Below are 21,255 nucleotides of genomic sequence, written 5' to 3'. Positions count from 1 at the left end.
AGACAGCTGTGGTGTGCCAGGTTTGAGAAATCTCTAGGTGAATAAAAGGCATGTCCGGTTGTGCGCTTTGGGAAGACTGCCTGCAGGTGGCGGTAGTTGCTGGGACCGTCCAGATGAGGTGCCATACTTCAACCACAAGCAGAGGATGGCCAAGTTCTAAGACACCTTGGAAGAAGAAAGTCTACCTGGGAAAGAGAGGAAAGGTTTCCATGACCCGTCCACAGAGAAGGTGACGTGGTGTGGAATCTGGGGTTCGAATGATCTTTGCTACATGGATAAGGAAAAGAAGTTCATTCTGGAACAAGACTGCTTTCTAGTGTAATTTCTAGTATGACTAAGGTAGAATTAGAGTTTGTCATGTAAACCAGGACACCTCTGAGAGTAAGCGACTGTGGTTAATAATTCTAGGACAGTGATCCTGGACAAAGACAGCTCAGGCTCCATTTGTCCAGCATTTGTCCAGCAGACAGGACTAAATGCTCTGCGTAGTATGAAGTAAGTGAAAGGCGAGAGGTAAAGCTTCCTGTGGACACAGATGATGAGTTAAATGGCCCCAGTTTTGATGAGGGAGCCAAACGTAAGTTCAGATGTGAGCCATAAACAGAAACACATTTTGCAGCAGAACTTAGCCCAGTGACTGCTTTGTTTCTCCCCAGTCTGTGACCTTTAATTAACTTTGCTTCTGTGACACTGTGTTTCTAGATCAGAAAGGGCTGGCTTTGTTATTTAAAACAGGCAGTGGAACAGAAACCTATTATGGTTTTCTTTTCTTTTTTTCTTTTTCTTTTTCTTTTTTTTTTTTTCCAACAGAAAGGTTGTAATCAAAGTCTGGGAGTTGTGGGAGTTGGTGGCAGGCTACCTGCCTTCCCTAGTACTGAAGTGCTTTCTGTAGCAAGGTTGCTTTGTGTGCCTGGGGCCTGAATCAGCAGCCTGAGAAAGGGAAGGGGGCAGAGAGAATGGAGAGATCGGGCTTGCTCAGACATCTTTGCTGTCTCCGGGTGACTTTGAGCGGAAGAGCAGGAAGGAGGAATTTAAGGGCATCTCTCCACAGGGCTGTCAGCATCAGGTGCTTTCAGCCTCTCCTACTGACCTCTCTTCTCAGTGTCTGTTCCCTTAGAGGAAACTTCTCTTTTCATAACTTCCTGTCCCTCAATTTTGAAAAGGTTGACCCAGACTCAGGAATGGTTAAGAAGCTGTGACTGGTGTCAGCTTCTCTTGTAGTCAGGCTCCCCAGGGCTGTGGTGTGACTGACAGCTCTCAGCTTCTCCTTCTGTGGCTGTGGGAGGACTTAAGCTGGAGCTCAGTTTGCAGACAATAGATTCCCAGACAGAGAGCCCCTCCCCTGCTTCCACACCAAAGCAAGAGGTTCACAGAGAAAGAGGGTTTGCTTCGGTGCACTCCAGAGAGTCCTGAACTCTCTCCTCAGGAGCTGGCTTCAGTACTGTGGGGTCAAGCTGTAGAGACTTGGGCAGGCTCCCCAGTGACTCAAGCCAGCACATAGCACTCACTGGTCTGTCTTACTCCCAGGGAGCATGTCTTTGCTTCAAATTGTCTCTCTACATGAGCAGACCTTCAAAGATTGCTCCCACGTTGGGAATCAAGTCTTCTTAGACAGTCTTTCAGAGAATTATGCAGTGCAATCACTCTGAATCTGAGGGGGCAGTGACTGAACCCCTGTCATATTCTACCATCTGCCCAGGGGGCTCTGTGAGTTCTCACCTGCCCCTTTTCTGTTGGAGGAAGGCAGCTTAGGGAAAGCAGCCCCTTCCCTGCTCCCTGCAGGCAGCCAGGAGAAGGCCCAGAGGCAGGGCCAGCAGCCCAGTGTGTCTGCAGCTCCTGCCCCAGCTCCCTCCCTCCCTGACTGCAAAGGCCACAACATGCAGATGGAGGCAGATGAGACCCTGGAGACAAAGGCTGGAGCTCATCCCCTGAGGGTCCTGCCCTGCCTCTGAGGGGACTAGAAAGCCGGGAAGACCAGGGGGCTCTGGGCCTTTCTCTCTCTCTGTCTCTGTGTCTTTCTCACCATCTCACTTGAGGGTCTGCATGGCTAGATAGCTTTCCATATTTTCTCCCCGTAAATGTTCATCTTCTCCCTGAGACACAGTTGTCTCTCTTTGTGATTCTTCCATGCAGAGTCAGTCTAGAAGCCCACTGGAAGCAACTGGGGAACGGCTTCAGTTAGCAGCTCCCTCCTCAGCATTTTTTAGGTTAGTCATTTCTAGAAGCCCCAGTGGTCAGATGGGGGACAGGGTGCAGATCCTCTTGGATGAGACATACTGAGAGGCCAGTCTCAGTGTCCCCAGCACCACTTTGCCACATAGCCCCCCACCTATAGCCACAGGACTTGGTGGTCTTGTCTCCGGATGCTTAGTCATTTTACTTTGCTGAGGCATCATTTGAAGCCAGAGCTGCGGGGAGATATTCGATCAGGTGGCATCAAGAAATAGCCTGGAGGAGCCAGGTGGTGGTGCACCTGGTTAAGTGTACACATTACAGTGCCAGAGGATCCAGGTTCAAGCCCCTGGTCCCCACCTGCAGGGGGAAAAGCTTCAGGAGTGGTGAAGCAGGGCTGCAGTTAGTTGCCTCTCTGTCTCTCCCTTCTCACTTTCTCTTTGTCTCTATCCCATAATAAATAAATAAATAAATCTAAGAGAGAGAGAGAGAAAGGAAGGGAGGGAGGGAGGAAGGAAGAGCAAACCTGGGCAGGGCCTGTGAGACTCTCCTGTGGACATACCTGCTGCAATGGAAGCTGGCTGTTCTCTTTTAAGGGCTTCGGACCCTCTTCACCAACACAGAGAGAATGACTACTGCCAGCTTAAGCAGTGCCTTCTCCCCACCCCCCAGCCCCCAGGCAAAGCCATGAAAAGCCCAGCCCCTCCCTCTGGCTTCTGCAGCTTTGCATTTCAAAGACCTAGATCTGAACATTCACCTGCTGTGTGGTGGTAGCTGAGAGGGTTCAGAGGAAGTAGATGCTCAAAGCTGAACGCCATGCAGAAGTGGCAGTCCTGCTCAGGTCCAGGAGCAGCCTCTGAGCAGGAGGAGAGACAGCTCCAGATTGCAAAGACAGCAAGCAGACATCTCCTCTCCAGGGAGGGCAGAATCCTCAAGTAAGGAAGCAGGAACTGGGGATGGATGCAGGGTACCTGTGACTGGGAAGAAGAGGTGTGCATGAAAGCTGCCTTTAGAGCCTAAGAGGGACCTTGCCAGAAAGAACAGGACTGCCAGCTCGCTGGATGCTCTGCTTTAGTGGAAAGCAGAGACGCCAAATCCTCACACTCACCAGAAACACCCCCCTGCTCTGCCCCTCCGCCCCCTGCACACCCCTGTGCTATCCTACCTCTGACATGGCACACACCAGCCCTGGTGGCCCAGATGTGCAGAGGACACAGGAGCATGCATCGGTACACACATGTGAATGCTGGCTTTTACTGTCTGGAGGAGATGAAATGAACGACCCACCGTTGCTTTTGGTCACTGTGTGCCTCCTTGTCTGCACTCTTTGGTCGGTCTCCAGACATGAATGCTAACTGCTAATTCAGTCATTGCAGCCATGCTCTCCCCGCTGCCTGTTATTCTATGAAGGATTTGGGAGATCGAGGGAGAAGGAATAAAACTGACAGTCCCTGGATCGTATTGGTTCAAAAGTTCATAAGTATTCAAGCGATTCACCAGAGGGCAATTTGGTTAAGCTAAGCTCTCTTTGGAACGTTATTGGTTGTAAAACAAAAAAGCAGTTCTCATTCCAGCAGCCTCGCTGTATAAATGCAAGTCCCATAAAACTAAATCACTGGGCCAAACACTACAGTTAAGACACACAGAGGTGCCGAGCCAGTGAACAAAAAGACAGCACAGCTCCTCCATCAGCCCCTGGCTTCCTGGGTCGGCTGGTGGAGGGCCGGGTGTCTGTGACTTGTGAGCTGCCCCTCCAGTGTCACCACTGGCGATGGCCGCCAGGTCTCCCCAGACAGTGTGGGATCGATAGAGCTCCTGTGTCCTGCCATCAGCGACCTCACTCATATCAAGGATCCAATCACAGCAACTCGGCTGCAATTTCTCCAAACACCCCACAATCTCCCCCAGAGTGGTGCACTCTGTCACCTAAACAGACCCATTTCAAGAATGACTGAGGACTAGAGAAAGGACTCTCATTGGAAGAAATTTGTACAGGGACATTGTGAGAATGTAAAACGTAAATAAGGTGTCATGTCTGTAGCATCACACACAGTGTCAGAACGTGGGGTCACCCTTGCAATCACACAGTTGACTATGAACCAAAGAGCTGCTTTTCCCTTCAACACCATGACCAAGCAGAGTCTTTCTGATTTTCTTTTTCTTTGCCCTGGTAAAACAAAAGAAAAAAAAATTAAGTCACAGATGGTCTGTCACACTATTTATAGTATTTTTAATGTATTTTAGACAATTCAGAAATATTGATTCCTATTACAAGGCTTTATCTGCTGGCATTTCCATGCTCTAGGTGGACGTTAAATGGATCTGATGTCGACACGAATATGGATTTCCGCTACAGTGTCATCGAAGGCAGCTTGCTGATCAATAACCCCAATAAAACTAAAGATGCTGGGACGTACCAGTGCGCAGCAACGAACTCGTTCGGAACCGTTGTTAGCAGAGAAGCAAAGCTCCAGTTTGCTTGTAAGTAACAATCCTGATACCACAACCATGACTTTGACTTTTGCCCTATGCTGTCAATGAGCCTCTACAAGCAGTCTAACCATTCTTTAAAAGATCACATGGATTTTGGACCGTTGCATAGTTTATTAACCCCCCCCCCTTTTTTTTTTTACTTGGGAAGGATCTCGTTTGTAGGATTCATACAGAGCAGAGTGGAACAATGTAGCCACCTTTTAGAAGGACTGAGCTAGCTTGATCCGGAGACGCTTGGCTCGTAGAGCGCTCTGTACACGGACAACCACACACTCACATCCGCACTTACAGACTTTACATGCGCATCAGACTACACACCTTATAAAGCAGGCGGAGAAGCAAGTGGTTGAGCCGCCAGCACCCCAGTAGTCAGTATGTGAAGTACTTACACAGCGAAGCTCAGAGTTGGAAATGACCTTGTTAGTCAGTTAATCCTCTCTCAATTTTTTTTTCACTGCACAGAGTAGGAGAAATTTGAAATCATGTCCCACAATAACATAAAGCAAACGGTATTACCTCTTTATATTATACCTCTTTGATTTCCGGTTTAGAATGTGAAAATACCCACAACAAAATCACCATCTCTCAAGACCACCATCCCATAAAAGTTGATGAGTTTGTCTGGATTTTGAAATCGCAAATTGAAAATGAAACCCACAGACAGGAGTAGTGAATACACATTTGAGCGGGGAGACCTTTAAGGATTGATGTTAGCTACGTTCTTAGGGGTTTATGTATTTGCATGTGATTGTATACTTTCTTGTGTAAAATGCCAGCTCATACAGCAGTGCAGTAGTGTCAGAGGTTTCATAATTACAAAGTCCGTTGGCAGTAAGACTGTACAGTATTCTTATTAAGAGAATCCTCTCTGGGAACTCAACATCAAATGTACCTAATATCCAGCACTTAATCTATTATTGCCATTTGGTGATATTTTTATTAGCTGAGAAATGAATCTTCAAAAGATTACATATGTGGGGGCTCTAGGATTTGTCTGCTTGTGACTGTCTCCTAAGATTCTCTTCTAAATAGTATCTGTTGTGCAGGAGAGGGAGGAGGAGGGGGGAGGTGATGGAGGAGAATGAGGGGGTGATAAGTGGTGGAAGAGGAGGTGATGAAGGAGGAGTAGGTGACAAGGAGGAAGCAATGATGGAGGAGGTGATGGAGGATGAGGAGGAGAGGGAAGAGGAGGTGGAAGAAGAGATGGAGAAGGAAGAGAAGGAGATAAAAGATGGAGGAGGTGATGGAGGAAGAGGAGGAGAGGGAAGAGGAGGTGGAAGAAGAGAAGGAGAAGAAAGAGGAGAGAGAAGGAAGAGGAGGAGAAGGAAGAGAAGGAGATAAAAGAGGAGAAGGAGAAGAAAGAGGAGGGAGAAGGAAGAGGAGGAGGAGAAGGAAGAGTTGGAGGAGAAGGAAGAGGAGGAGGGGAAGGAGGAAGAGGAGGAGAAGGAAGAGAAGGAGAAAAAAGAGAAGAAGGAGAAGGAAGAGGAGGAGGAGAAGGAACAAGAGGAGGAGAAGGAAGAGGAAGAGAAGGAAGAGGAGGAAGAGAAGGAGAAAAAAGAGAAGGAGGAGAAGGAAGAGGAGGAGGAGAAGGAACAAGAGGAGGAGAAGGAAGAGGAGAGAGAAGGAAGAGGAGGAGAAGGAAGAGAAGGAGATAAAAGAGGAGAAGGAAAAGAAAGAGGAGGGAGAAGGAAGAGGAGGAGAAGGAAGAGAAGGAGATAAAAGAGGAGAAGGAAAAGAAAGAGGAGGGAGAAGGAAGAGGAGGAGGAGAAGGAAGAGTTGGAGGAGAAGGAAGAGGAGGAGGGGAAGGAGGAAGAGGAGGAGAAGGAAGAGAAGGAGAAAAAAGAGAAGAAGGAGAAGGAAGAGGAGGAGGAAAAGGAGGAGGAGAAGGAAGAGGAGGAGGGGAAGGAGGAAGAGGAGGAGAAGGAGAAAAAAGAGAAGAAGGAGAAGGAAGAGGAGGAGGAGAAGGAACAAGAGGAGGAGAAGGAAGAGGAGGAGAAGAAGGAAGAGGAGGAGGAGAAGGAAGAGGAGGAGGAGAAGGAAGAGGAGGAGAAGAAGGAAGAGGAGGAGGAGAAGGAAGAGGAGGAGGAGAAGGAAGAGGAGGAGGGGAAGGAAGAGGAGGAGGGGAAGGAAGAGGAGGAGAAAAAAGAGAAGGAAGAGGAGGAGAAGGAAGAGGAGGAAGAGAAGGAGAAAAAAGAGGAGGAGAAGGAAGAGGAGGAGGAGAGGAAGGAGGAAGAGGAGGAGGAAGAGGAAGAGGAGGAGGAGGGGAAGGAAGAAGAGGAAGAGAAGGAAGAGGAGGAGGAGGAGAAGAGGGTCTGTTTGTTGACTACAGCTAAGCCAAAGGGCCTGTTCCTCTTGTTTTCATACTGTCTGGCACCTCTACTTATTTTCCGTTTATGGGAACTGAATTGTGTTGGGCTCGTTTTAGAAAGTGGCCATGGAGTCATGGACTCACAGAGTAAAGACAAGAGTCACTATATTTCTGCATGCAATGATTCTTGCTTGAAGTTCTTCAATTTTTTGGATTTTTTATAATATGAGGAATATGAGAGCAGCAGAAGGGATAACACAAAAAGAAACAGACAAAATACCCCCAATCTTTAGAAAGAGTTCATCAGAACTAGGTGGTGCTGCGGCCGATAGAGTGTGCGTGCCGGCATGTGTGAGGGCCCAGGCTCAGTCCCCCAGTCCCCACCTGCTGGGGAAAAATCTTCACGAATGTTGGAGCCGTGCTGGAAGTGTCTCTCCTCTTTTGTATCTATCCCTCTCTATCTTTTACCCTTTATCAAAACAAAAAGAATGACAACCACAAAAGAAAGTGTCCTCCAGGAGCAGTGGAGCTGGGCTGGTACTCTGCCTCTGTCATTACTCTAGTGGGAAAAATTTTCATCAGCTTTTTTTTTTTCTTTTTGGGGGGCTCTGAGACCTCAAAGATGCATGGCTCCACCATTCTTGGTCTATTTGTCTCAGTCTTTTAAAAATAATTTTGGGTTAAAAGAGAAAAAATAAAACAGAGGAAGGGGGTGCACAGAGTCCTGGAGAGACACCACAACATTGTTTCACCATTCATGGAGCTTCCCCCGGTGCTCCCTTGTGGTACTGGGGTTCAAACCTAGAGCTTTGGACATTGAGGTTTAGGCTCTACTAGGTGAGCTATCTCTTGGTCCTCATCAAGCTTTTTTTTTTTTTTTTTGTGATTAATAGTGGATCTCAAGATTATAAGATTACAAGACCACCAAGTTCTATGCCTCCACCTTCCAAAGATAAGCCCCATAGTTCTCACAAAAAAATCTTAGGAGCAGTTTGTTTGCTGCTGTTTTTGTTTTGTTTCGGTTTTGCTTTGTTTTGTTTGTTTTTATTTCTGCAAGTTTGTGTGTATCAGTTCTCTAGATTCCACATAAGCGTGAAACCATCCGGCAGTTGCCTTTTCACTAAGCATAATCACCCCCAGTTACATCTATTTTGTCCCAAAGGGAACAATATCATCTTTGTTGGTTGCAGAGTAGAACTCCATGGAGTATATACATCCCAGAATTTCTTTGGCCAGTCACCCATCCATGGGCATTTAGGCTGCTTCAACTCTTTGTCTCCTCGTCAGCTCTTAAGATCATCCTTTTGTGGAAATCAGCATCTTCTATTTAAGGACATAGTTTGACCAAAGGGAATGTTCTTTCACCCATTCTGTAGTTGAACTGATGTGAGTACCCATGTTTTGAATCTCCCTGGCACTCCCCACTTCATTGGCGCTCCCTTCCTTCCCCTCCCACCCCTAAATTGTTGACTGATAATCACTCAACTTGAAGAAGGGTAAAAATAGAGCTCCCAGACTTACCCAGATTCACCTCAAAAAACAAAATCCAACCTGTGAGCGGCATGCCTCACCTACCACTTTCACTTCTGAGCCTCAGGAGGCTTCAGACCTGTGAATAGATGGCAGACTCCTGGTTTCCGCATTCTTTTCTCCAGTACCTTAACCCGCAGCCGTCTTGTGGACAACAGCCTGAGTCACGCTGATTCGTCTAGTCTGTGGTGGCTGTGTCAAGGGTGCCCAACCCCACGGTGCATCTCGGCCATGGAGTCTGAGGATGCTCAGGGTAGCGCTGCCCATGCTGTGAACTTCTTCATTGATTAGTGCAGATGATGAATGCCCTGCCCTCCTGCTGTAACCTTATTTAGAAAATGCAGGGATGCTAAATCAAGGACTGATTTTTTTTTTTTCCCCCATGAATTTCTATGAATCCAGAGCTACCCAACCATAGTGTTTTTATTAAACCTAAGTTCAGGATATTGGATTTACCACCACCACCACCACCACCACCACCCCCAAAACTCACCTTCAGTGCTGTGACTTTTTGTTCCATCTCATGTGAAACTATTTTAAGTATTTCTTATCTGACATATTGATTGTCCTCCTAGTTTAGTGTCAGCAGAAAATTTGATAAGCTTGTGTCTCTGTGCAGGTAATTGGTACAACACATGGCAAGATGAGACTGAACTTGCCATCAGTGACCTCTGTGTATGTTGGTTCAGGAGGGGACCACCTTTCCCATATTCTCCCGGAAGCCCTAGTCTTCTACTCATTTACTATCACCTTACTATTATTTTCTTTTTTATTTTAAGGAGAGGACAGAGAAAGACTACAACATTGCTCAGCTCTAGCTTTTTGAAGTGCTGGGGATTGAACCTGAGACCTCAGAGTCTCAATCAAAAGTCTTTTTTTGATTGAGACTTCTTTTTTTGTCTCCTGAGCCTGCCAAATAGTTTTCTTTTTTTCATTTTTAATTTTATTTTTAATTTTAATGAGAGAGATACAGAGAAAGAGAGAAGTGGTTTTGGATTTTATTTATTTATCTATTTTACCAAAAATCTCCTGAACTCTAAAGTCTTTGATGGTATTGGGGATTGAACCTGGGACCTCTGGTGCCTCAGGCACGGAGGTCTTTCTGCATAGCCATGCCATCACCTCACTCTCTTCCTAAGGTGTTAGCAGGCCTTTCTAGGCCTTCCTGAAATGAAGATGCCCCTTGTCTCCAGCGCCTACTCCTGCTGGGCCTCTTATATCATCTCTGGATCTCTTTTAGCCTTTTGTCTGGCGTCTCCTACACACATAAATGAGGTCATTCCCCTGCCTGCTTTTGTACTTGTCACTGTGAGGAGAATGAATCTCAGCTCCATTACCACAGCCTCCTTTTAATTTCTTGAAATGAAAAACCGTGCTTTTTCTCAAGACTGGATTCTTCTGTCTCTCTAACAGCTGTGCTTTGCTCTGCTCCTTTCCACCACCATTTCCTGACCTCTCCCAGTCTCTGCTTCTGTACACAGACCCCTGTGTTTTGTCCATCAGGACTTAACACAACCAGGCATGATCTTGCACACAGTCCTCTTATTTTCTTGTCATTTGACTCTTGTGATAGAATCTAGATTCTACAAGGTCAGAAACTGTCTTACCATCCTTACATCTTCAGATACAGAGCACTTCGTATGGAGGAATAAAGCAGTTTCTTAATTAATTATTCAGAAGCACAAACACAACAATATCCACGTCAAGTTACTTGAGGCCATGTTTCTTTACAAGCCCACACCCACACTCTTTCCATCCAGGTCACTTTCTGGATTTCAGCCTCTTGAGTACCAATCTATATTTTCTAGACCTTTTCTTTTCTTTTTAAAATGATTTTTTAAATATTTATTTATTTATTTCCTTTTTGTTGCCCTTTTTATTGTTGTTATAGTTATTATTGCTGTTGATATTGTTTACTGTTGGATAGGACAGAGAGAAATCAACAGAGAAGGGGAAGACAGAGAGGGGGAGAGAAAGATAGACATCTGAAGACCTGCTCCACCGCCTGTGAAGCGACTCCCCTGCAGGTGGGGAGCTGGTTTCTAGACTTTTTCTATCCTTTTTTTATTAAAAAGAAATGAAAAAGATACAGTCTTTCTTCAGAAGTGGATTTTACTTGGTTAGAATGACAACATGTCTCCAGTGAATTAAGGTGAAGCAAGACATCTTCTGGATGTCACTGAGCCCCTCACCCCAAGAAATCTCATTATCACTGAGACGAGAAGAAGTTGCCTTGGACCACTCTTCCTGTACTGTAGTACTCAAATGAGAATAAGTACTTATGTTCAAACATGATTTTATAACTGACTGAACCTTGATGGTCTGCTGCTCTGTTTCTTCTTAGAAATGAAATGGAAGGGGGCTGGGAAATGGCTCACTTAGATCATCTGCCTCACAATGCATAGACCCTGGGTTTCATCTCTTGTGGCAGGGAGCACATGGACAGCGCCGTGGGGAGTTCCATAGATGGTGGAGTATTGCTGTGGTATTTCACTTCTCTCTGTGACTTTTCTTCTATCTCACTGAAATATATATATATATATATATATATATCAGAGAATTAGGACAAGAAGGCCACTCAATAGAGGACTTGTGCATGCATAAGACCCTGGGTTCAGTCCCTGGTGACACACTAAAAATGAAAATGAAATTGTAGCAAATGAGCCAGCTGTGGGAAGCTAGCATCAAGTGCCTGGTTCAGGGATGATGACTCTCCTCTGCTTTGACCCACCTTGACCCTGAAGGAAGACATCCCATCATCGTAGCCTATAGACAGCATGTTCAGATCTCACTTCTATACTTCAGCTAAGGCATTACGCTTCCTGTTGCATGAACTCTCAACATTTTAAGTAATTGTGTGCTGGACCAGAGAGCTGACCTGCACCTGTTTTTTTAATATTTTAGGTCCATTTCCTTGTTGTCAGATACAATCCCTAGCCCTTTGGAAGCTTTATCCCCTACTTTCCTCTTGACCTGACCCAAGGAAGCATGAGTAGAATTTTCATATTGTAGGTGAGGAGTCTATGGGTGCATGAAATGAGACAACTTCCACGGGAGAGCTGTGGCAGGAAGAAGACCCAAGAGAGCCCAGCAGAAGAACCTGATTCTCTAACCCCTAAGCAGAAGCCCATGACAGACTTGGTTCTCCCAGTGTCGCTGGAATCTGTACTTCCCTTTGGGATTCTTTACCAAGCCCTGCCTTGGGTAGTTGACATATTTCCTTCATAAACACAAGATTGGATTTAAAAAAATTTTTTATTTATAAAAAGGAAACATTGACAAAAACCATAGGCTAAGAGGGGTACAGCTTCGCACAATTCCCACCACTAGAACTCTGTATCCCCTCCCCTCCCCTGATAGCTTTCCTGATCTTTATCCCTCTGGGAGTATGGATCCAGGGTCATTGTGGGATGCAGAGGTGGAAGTTCTGGCCTCTGTAATTGCTTCACCACTGAACATAGGCATTGACAGGTCGATCCATACTCCCAGCATGTCTCTCTCTTTCCCTAGTGGGGCGGGGTTCTGGGGAAGCAGGGCTCCCAGGACACATTGGTGGGGTCATATGCCCAGGGAAGTCAGGTTGGCCTTATATTAGCATCTAGAACCTGATGGCTGAAAAAAGACTTAACATATAGAGCCAAACAAATTGTTGACTAATCATGAACCTAATGGCTGGAATAGTGCAGATGAAGAGTTGGGGGGGTCTCCATTTTGTAGATAGTTAGTAGTCCTATTTTAGTTGTATTCCAAAGAGCCCATGACTATACTAGTTTTTGTGTGTGTGTGTGTGTGTGTGTGTGTGTGTGTTTCTGAGCCTGACATCTGATATGCAGGTGTATCCAAGTAATTATCTGGGGAGATGATGTCATGGCTGGAAGAAGGACCAGAAAGCTGGATCAGGGAAGAGAGTAGCTCCCAAATGTGGGAAAGGTGTATAAATATTGTTGACTGTAACCTCCATCAATTTGATCTGATCTGGAGCCCATATTCAACTTAGGAGCCTAAGTGACCTCTGCATCCCTGTAGATCTGAGCTCACATTCTGTAATCATTAGTAGGAACATTCTAATCTGCCCCTATTTCAGGACCCATCTTCCTCAGGTGGAAGAAAGAGTATATTGTCCAGCCTCCCTTTAAAGGATGGAATATTCTCTGCTGTTGTTGATCCACATTGGGGGCAAGGTCCTATGGGGACCCCCCCAAAGGGATCTATTGTGTTGTTCCTGATAGAGATGGCCAGTAAACTGGAGAGAGGGTTCTATTCAAGGTCTAGGCCCATCATGTCTGTTTGGGACTCTCAGGAGTCCCCCAACTAGGGCCCCAGCTGATGGGGTGGCCTGATAGTGACTAAAGAGTCATTGTTAAAGTATGCCAGTCTTTTGCCCTTATTCAGCTTTTACAGTCCTTACTTTGATAAGGTTAGCTTTGGAGTGAGTGAGGGAAGTATAATAGGAAGCAGGTGAGGAGGATATCTAAGTCTAAGTAGGCACTATTTCATTAGGAACTTGATGGTGTCTTTTTAGGTTTTTCTACTTACTTGCTGCATATGCTGACTTATGCAGCCTATTGTACACTTTTGATTTCAGGTATATATTTTACCCTAATTTATGGATACACGTGAACACATGCCCTATCTCATGGGACCTGGTCTATATCTAGGTTTTTGGACTTTGTTAGCAAGTGAACCACCTGAAATGGAACTAGAGAATCCTATGAAAGGAAAGGTCTCACCTGAGTAATGGGGCTGAAGGGTTGACATTCCACACCTGACATCTGTGGACACAGTATGAAGAGAAGTACGCTGAGGTGGTACTCGTTGCATCGATTAGGCTGGCATCAGCAAATGCAACATCATTTGGTACGAATTGAGAGAAGCATGCAGGAAAGTGAGCCCCACCCTAGAGGTTCCAGGACTGGGGGAAATATAGGCTCTAGAGAGGAAGCAGGAGGCTCCTGCTGTCTTAGGGTTTAAGAAGGCAATAGATAGTTATTGCTGTAATCAAATTATTTGGCAATTGGGTCAACTTTGAAAGTCCTTCTGCTAGGATTTGCTGTATCTAACATAACCATAATTTATGTCCTTTGACATTATTTGTATATAGCTGTGTCTTATAGAGTAATGCTACCGGTTGCTTCTGTTCTCCCTGGTCTAAGATTTTAAGAGAGTCAGCATTTCAGAGACTCAGGCTATGGTCTGTGCATTAAAAAGTTTGAGACATTCAATCAACTTTCCACTCTCATATTAATTAAATAGTGATTTATATGACTACAAGTTAATAGGAGTGTACATAAACACCATTTCCACCACCAAAAGACTATCCCATCCCATCCCCCCCACCCCCTCCCCAGTGAAGACACACATCCACCCTCACCCTCAACACAGAGACTTTTACTTTGGTGCCCTACTACAAACTCAATCAAATCCTGCTTTCAGTTTCCCTTTCTGTTCTTCTTTCTCAACTTCTGTTTATGAGTGGGGTCATCCCATACTCGTCTTTGTCTTTCTGACTTACCTCACTTAACATAATTCCTTCTAGCTCCATCCAAGATGGGTGAGAGAAGGTGGGTTCATTGTTCTTAATAGCTGCATAGTATTCCATTGTGTTTAGATATACCACAACTTGCTCAGCCACTCATCTGTTGTTGGGCACCTGGGTTGCTTCCAGGTTTTAACTATTACAAATTGTGCTGCTATTAACATAGGTGTACACATATCTTTTTGGCTGGGTGTTAAGAAGTCTTTGTGAATTATCCAGAGGAGAGGAATTACAGGGTTATATGGAAGGTCCATGTCTAGCCTTATGAGTGTTCTCCAGACTGCTCTCCACAGAGGTTGGACCAGTTTACATTCCCACCAGCAGTGCAGAAGGGTTCCTTTGTCCCCACAACCTCTCCAGAATTTGTTGCTGCTGTCCTTTTTGATGTATGCCATTCTCACAGGGGTGAGGTAGTATCTCACTGTTGTTTTTATTTGCATTTCTCTGACAATTAGTGACCTGGAGAAATTTTTCATGTGTTTGTTAGCCTTTTGGATCTCTTCTGTAGTGAATGTTCTGTTCATAGCCTCTGCCCATTTTGGGGTCAGGTCATTTGATTTTTTTGGTGATGAGTTTGCTGAGCTCTTTGTATGTTTTGGTTATTAGTCTCTTGTCTGATGTATGGCATGTGAAGATCTTCTCCCATTCTGTAAGAGGTCATTTTGTGTGATGGTTTCTTTGGCTGTGCAGAAACTTTTCAATTTGAGGTAGTCCCACTGATTTGTTTTTGTTTTAGTCATCCTTGAAATTGAATTTGAATTATCAAAGATATCCTTGAGGTTTAGGTGGGAAAATGTTCCGCCAATATTTTCCTCTAAGTATTTGATAGTTTCTGGTCTAACATCCAGGTCCTTGACCCATTTGGAGTTGACTTTTGTTTCTGGTGAGATAAGGTAGTTCAGTTTCATTCTTCTGCATGTTTGAGCCCAGTTTTCCCAGCACCATTCATTGAAGAGAGCCTCCTTTCTCTATTCAATACTTTGGGCCCCCTTATCAAAGATTAAATGTCCATAGGTATAGGGGTTTAGGCCTAGGCTTTTAATTCTGTTCCACCAGTCTGTGTACCTATTTTTGTTCCAGTACCAGGCTGTTTTGATGATGGTGGCCTTATAATATAGTTTGAGATCCAGGAGTGTGATGCCTCCATTTCAGTTTCTTTTCCTCAAGATTGTTTTGGTGATTTTAGGTGTTTTCTGGTTCCAGATAAATGATTGTAATTTTTGTTCTATTCTCTTAAAGAAGCTTGGTGGAACTTTGATGGGAATCACATTAAATTTGTATGTGGCTCTGGGGAGAATATTCATTTTGATGATACTAATTCGTCCAATCTGAGCACGGGATATCTTTCCATTTCTTGGTATCATCTTCTGTTTCATTGAATAGCAACTCATAGTGTTCAGTATACAAGTCTTTCACTTCTTTGGTCAGGTTTATTTCTAGATATTTTATTGATTTTGCTGTGATAATGAGTGGGAGTGATTTCTGGATATCCTCTTCTTTGGACTTAGTGTTTGCATAAAGAAATGCCACTGATTTTTTTACATTAATTTTATAGCCTGACACCTATATTGCTATATTGCCTAATATTGCTATTGCTATATTGCCTAATAACTTCTAGTAGCTTTCTGCTGTATTCTTTAGGTTTTTCTTAGTGTACTATGATATCATCTGCAAATAGTGAGTCTGATTTATTCCTTTCCAATCTGTATTTCTTTGATTCCTTTCTCTTGTCTGATTGCTATGGCAAGAACTTCTAATACTGTGTTGAACAGTAATGGTGATAATGGACATCCCTGTCTAGTCCTCGGTCTGAGGAGGAATGCTTTCAGCTTCTGTCTGTTGAGTATAATGTTGGCTGTTGTTTTGCTGTGTATGGACTCCACTATCTTGAGGAATTTCCCATCTATTCCCATTTTTTGTAATGTTTTGAGCATGAATGGGTGTTGGATTTTGTCAAAGGCTTTCGCTGCATCTATTGAGATAATCATGTGGTTTTTGGTTTTGCTTTTACTGATGTGGTGAATGGCATTGATTGACTTACTTATGTTGAACCAGCCTTGCATTCCTGGGATAAATCCCACTTGGCCGTGATGAACAATCTTTCTGATATACTGCTCTATCTGGCTGGCCACGATCTTGTTCGATATTTTAACATTTGTGTTCATCAGAGATATTGGTCTGTAGTTTTCCTTTTTTGTTGTGTCCCTGTCTGCTTTTGGTATCAGGATGATGTTGGCTTCATAAAAGGTGGAAGGGAGTGTTCCTGTTTCTTCAATACTTTGGAAGAGTTTTATAAGTATAGGTATTGGGAGTTGGGCAGTAGCACAGTGGGTTAAGCGCAGGTGGCGCAAAGTGCAAGGACTGGCATAAGGATCCCGGTTTGAGCCACCGGCTCCCCGCATGCAGGGGAGTCACTTCACAGGCGGTGAAGCAGGTCTGCAGGTGTCTGTCTTTCCCCTCTCTGTCTTTCCCCCCCCTCCATTCCTCTCTGTCTTATCCAACAACTGCATCAATAACAACAACAATAAAACAAGGACAGCAAAAGGGAATAAATAAATATTTTAAAAAAAGAAGAAGAAGTATAGGTATTAACTGTTACCTGAAGGTTTTGTAGAATACATTTGTAAAGCCATCTGGTCCAGACTTTTGTTGTTGGGAAGATTCTTAACTGTTTCAGTTTCTTTGTCTGTGATTGGTGCATTTAGGTTCTTTAGTTCTTCCTGGTTCAATTTTCAAGGGCACATGTCTCTAGGAATTCTTCCATGTCTTATAAATTCTCTAGCTTTGTGGCATATAGTTCTTTCTAAAATTTTCGCATGATTTTCTGGATTTCTGTGGTGTCAGTTGTGATATCTCCTCTATCATTTACAATTCTATTTGTTTGAGTCTTCTCCCCCCTTTTTTTGTGAGTCTGGCTAGGAGTTTGTCAATTTTGTTTAATTTTTCAAAGAACCAACATTTGGCTTCATTGATCTTTTGTATGGTTCTCTTCTTTTTGATGTTTTTTTTATTTCTGCTTTAATTTTAGTGATTTCTGTCCATCTGGCTGCTTATGGTCCCTTTGTTCCTTTTCCTCTAAGTCCTTAAGGTGTGCAGTCAGGTCATTTATTTGAGCTTTTTCTTGTTCTCTAATGTGTGCTTGTGTGGCTATGACTTTCCCTCTCAATACTGCTTTAGTTGTGTCTCAAATACTTTGATAGCTTGCATCCTCATTTTCATTTGTTTCCAGGAACATTTGAATTTCTTGCTCAAGTGCCTCTTTGACCCAGAGGTTCTTAAGCAGTACGTTGTTGAGTTTCCAAATGTTGTGACTTTTGGTAATTTTCTCTTTGTTGTTGAATGTTAGCTTTACTCCACTGTGGTCTGAGAAGATACTTGGGATGATTTCAGTGCTCTTGAATTTGTTGATACTGTCTTTGTGGTCTAATATGTGGTGTATCCTTGAGATTGTGCTGTGTGGATTTGAAAAAAATGTGTACTCCAGTTTGGGTGGGGGTGAAGAACCCTGAAAATGTTCATGATCTAGTCTGTCTATCTTTTCATTTACTTCTCGTGTTTCATTGTTTATTCTCTGCCTCGTTGATCTGTTTAAGTGTGAGAGTGGGGTGTTGAAATCTGCTTTTATTGTATTACTATTGATATATTTTTGTAGATTTTTTTCAGTAGGTGTTTGATGTATTTAGATAGGCCCTCATAGAGTGCATGGATGTTAATAATTGTTAAATCTACTAATCTTTATATAATGGCCTTGCCTATCTTTAAGTAGTTTATTTAATTTAAAGTATGTTGTGTCAGAGATGATAGTGGCTGATCCTGACTCTTTTTTTGTGGTCCCTTAACCTGTATAATAGTTTTCCATCCTTTCACTTTAAGTCTGTACTTGTCTTGTTGGGTCAGATGGGATTCTTGCAAGCACCATATGGTTGGATTGTGTTTTCTGATCCATCCTCCCACTCTGTGCCTTTTTATGGGTGAGTTTAAGCCATTGACATTTATTGATATTATGGATTTATGGTATTACAGGGCCATTATTCAGTAATTTTTTATTTGCTCTGATATATGGCAAGTATTATGGTGATGTTCTTGTTTATAAGCGGTCTTTTAGAACCTCTTTCAGGGCAGGCTTGGTGATGGTTGCTTCCTTTTATTGTCACCTGTCTGAAAGGTTTTGATCCCTCCATCTAGTCTGAATGAAAGTCTAGCAGGATATAGTATCCTTGGTTGAAACTCTTTTTCATTCAAGGCTTGATAGATATCTTGCCATTCTCTTCTGGCTTTTAGAGTTTGAATGGAGAAGTCTGCTGGTAGTCTTATGGGTTTTCCCCTGTATGTGACTTTTTGTTTTTCTCTTGCAGCCTTTAGGATCCTACTTTATCCTTGCTTCTTTTCATTGTGACTATGATGTGTCTTGGTGTCTTCAGGTCTGGGTTGATTCTGTTTGGGACTCTCTGGGCCTCTTGGATCTTAATGTCCTTTCTGTTGTTTAGGTCTGGGAAGTTTTCTCCTATTATTTCCTCTAGGATGTTTACTTCCCCTTCCTCTCTTTCTTCCTCTGGTAGGCCAATTATATGAATGTTACTTCTTCTGAGATCATCCCACATGTCTCTGTTGTTGTTTTCAGTGTCTCTCAATCTCGTTTTTACCTCTTTTACCTCTTTATTAGTTTTCTCTAGCTCATCCTCTGTCTGACTAATTCTTTTTTCTGCTTCTATTAATCTGCTTTCCCTTCCTTCAGCTTACTTTTCCTTCTTCAATTCAGTTACAGCATTAGTTTGTTCTGCTAATTGTCCTTTTAGCTCAGCTATTTCAGCTTTCAGTTCTCTAATTACCTTGTGGTAGCTAGCATTTTCCTTGAGGGTTTCATCTGTTGTTTCCCTGATCCTGGTAGCCCTTCCCTCCATTGTTGTCTTCATGTCTGTGATTATTAGGTTTATTACTGCTTGCATACTTTTATTATCTATGGTTACTTCTGACTGATTTGGAGCTTTTTTCTGAGCTCCTGTCCTGATTCATTGTGGTATCAGTTTTATTTATTCTTGATTTAACCTTTTTTTTTATTGATGTGGTTTTTATTTTTCTGTTCTGTTGTTCTTCAGTTGTTGTGTTTTGAGTACAAGCCACACTATTCTAAAGTCTTTTTTACAAATGCAGTCACAAACCTCAGAAATTACAACAATAGCAACTGAAGGAAGGGTTGATGTAGTTCAACCAATACCTGTTAGCCAAGCAACACCTCTAGTCCAAGAAAAAAAAAAGAAGAGAAAGGAAAAAAGGCAAAGCAAGAATAGACAGTTATTCAAATCTACTGTCCACTATAAATTCTAAGGCTAATAAAAGAGGAGAAAGTAGAAAAGAGATATACAGAGAGAGAGAGAGAAAGATCACTCCAAGTCAGATTTCTTCCACAAAATAATTCACAAACAAGTGTCAGTGAATTCAGAAAGCAAAAGAAGGAAGAATTTAAAAAAAAAAAAAAAAGAAGAAGAAGAAGAAGAACAGTGAAAGGTTTTTTTTTTTTTAAATTAGCTAGGAGGAGAGAAAAAGGAGGGTGGAGGGAAGAAGGAGAGAGAAATAAGTTCCTCCCACAATGGATAGCATACCCAGTCACCTATCAGTGGAAAAAGCAACAACAGTTAATTTTTGTCAACCTGAAGAAGAGGGATAAGGGAAACATGTATAAAATAATAGTAATAATAAAGTAAAACAAAGTAAAAAACCCTAACAGTCCATCTTCAGCTTGGACCACTCCAGACTGGCTGCACACAGCCTGGTCCCCTTCCTTAACCAAGGAAAGACGACCAACTATAAGAAGTATAGGGAGTCAGGTGGTAACGCAGCCGGTTAAGCACACATGGCATAAAGCACAAGGACCTGCTTAAGGTTCCTGGTTCAAGCCCCGGCTCCTCACCTGCAGGGGAGCCACTTCACAAGCGGTGAAGCAGGATTGTAGGTGTCTGTCTTTCCCTCCCCCTCTTTGTCTTCCCCTCCTCTCTCCATTTCTCTCTGTCCTATCCAACAATGACGACATCAGTAACAACAACAATAACTATAACAACAATGAAAAACAAGGGCAACAAAAGAGAAAATAAATAAATAATTTTTCTAAAAAAATAAGTATAAAAAAAAAAAATTCCAGTTAGTCTTTTCCCAGGCAGGGCTGAGGCCCTGATTGGTCAGGTATTCTGTCATTCAAATAGAGTTCCAGCCCCTTCAAAAAGAAAAGGAAAAGAAAAAGGCTTGGAATGACACCCCTGCTGAGCCAGGAGTCTTGGTAAAGAAAATAGCTCCACAGGAAGCCTGCTAGGAGCAGCTGGCCAGCCCCCGGGGGCTGGTTCTGGGGTGGTTGGGGGGAATGTGAGTTCAGAAATAGTCAAGCCAAAGATTTTGTTTTTTGTCTTTGTCTTTTTGGCCTCTGTTTGCCAGCCCAAGAGTGGGTTATAGGATTCTTTTTTGGTGTCACCCTGACCACTGCTTATTCTCCTTTTCCAGAGATGGCCCAGGTATCCTACCCTCTCCAGAGAATGTCAGGTTGTAAGCTGCTGCTTTCTGGAGCTCACACCAGGTGTTGTCTCCAAGTTGCCATCTTGGCTTCACCCGCCCCCCCCCCATCCAAGATTGGATTTTATTTTTGGTAGAGTGAGAGCCTTGTGCATGCATAATTCCATTCCTCCCAAGATGGCTTTTTTGCATCCCTTCAGTTTTGGAAAGAGAGAGAGAGTATGAGAACCACTCTACTGTCTATAGAATGGTCCTGTGGTATTGTCCCATGTGGTGCTGGGGCTGGAACCTGCAGCCTCACACATGATGAAAAGTTTGCTCTGCCAGTGAGCTGCCTTCCTGCCCCACAAGCCTGCATTTTAAAAACGTATCTAGAGCCTGTAATATAGCGCATCTGTCATTACATTTGGCTTCTCATTTCTCAGTTTCAGGCACCCTTACTGTATCATGCTGTTGATTTACTGAGCATCTCAAAGCAGAATGCTGGATACCACAATTATGCATATATTGTGACTCTCATTTTAACATGATTGGTTTCAGGCTCCATAATGAGAATAATTAATTACAGTATTTCTGCTCTAAAATTAATATGCAGAGTTCCAGTTTATTACAAGTTAGCTGTAAAGAATCCAGAATACAGATTTTTTTTTTTCCTCCAGGGTTATTGCCGGGGCTTGCTCCCTGCATTACCAACCCACTGCTCCTGGAGGCTATTTTT

General features: G+C 43.5%; 1 protein-coding gene across 4 annotated transcripts in view; it reads left to right on the top strand.

Annotated features, from left to right (window-relative positions):
- The window catches only part of LOC103124848 (contactin-4), a 422,242-nt gene that overhangs the window by 127,359 nt on the left and 273,628 nt on the right, over nucleotides 1-21,255 (top strand). For all 4 annotated transcript variants that reach the window (XM_060180337.1, XM_060180335.1, XM_060180336.1 and 1 more), the window contains exon 3: nucleotides 4,478-4,653. In XM_060180337.1, coding sequence (XP_060036320.1) covers nucleotides 4,478-4,653 — 176 coding nt within the window. The remainder of the gene's footprint in view (nucleotides 1-4,477; nucleotides 4,654-21,255) is intronic.

The sequence above is a fragment of the Erinaceus europaeus genome, chromosome 21, assembly GCF_950295315.1.
Source record: "Erinaceus europaeus chromosome 21, mEriEur2.1, whole genome shotgun sequence".
Lineage (NCBI taxonomy): Eukaryota > Metazoa > Chordata > Mammalia > Eulipotyphla > Erinaceidae > Erinaceus > Erinaceus europaeus.
The sequence above is the reverse complement of the archived record's forward strand: the minus strand, read 5'-3'. Positions and strand labels throughout refer to the sequence as shown.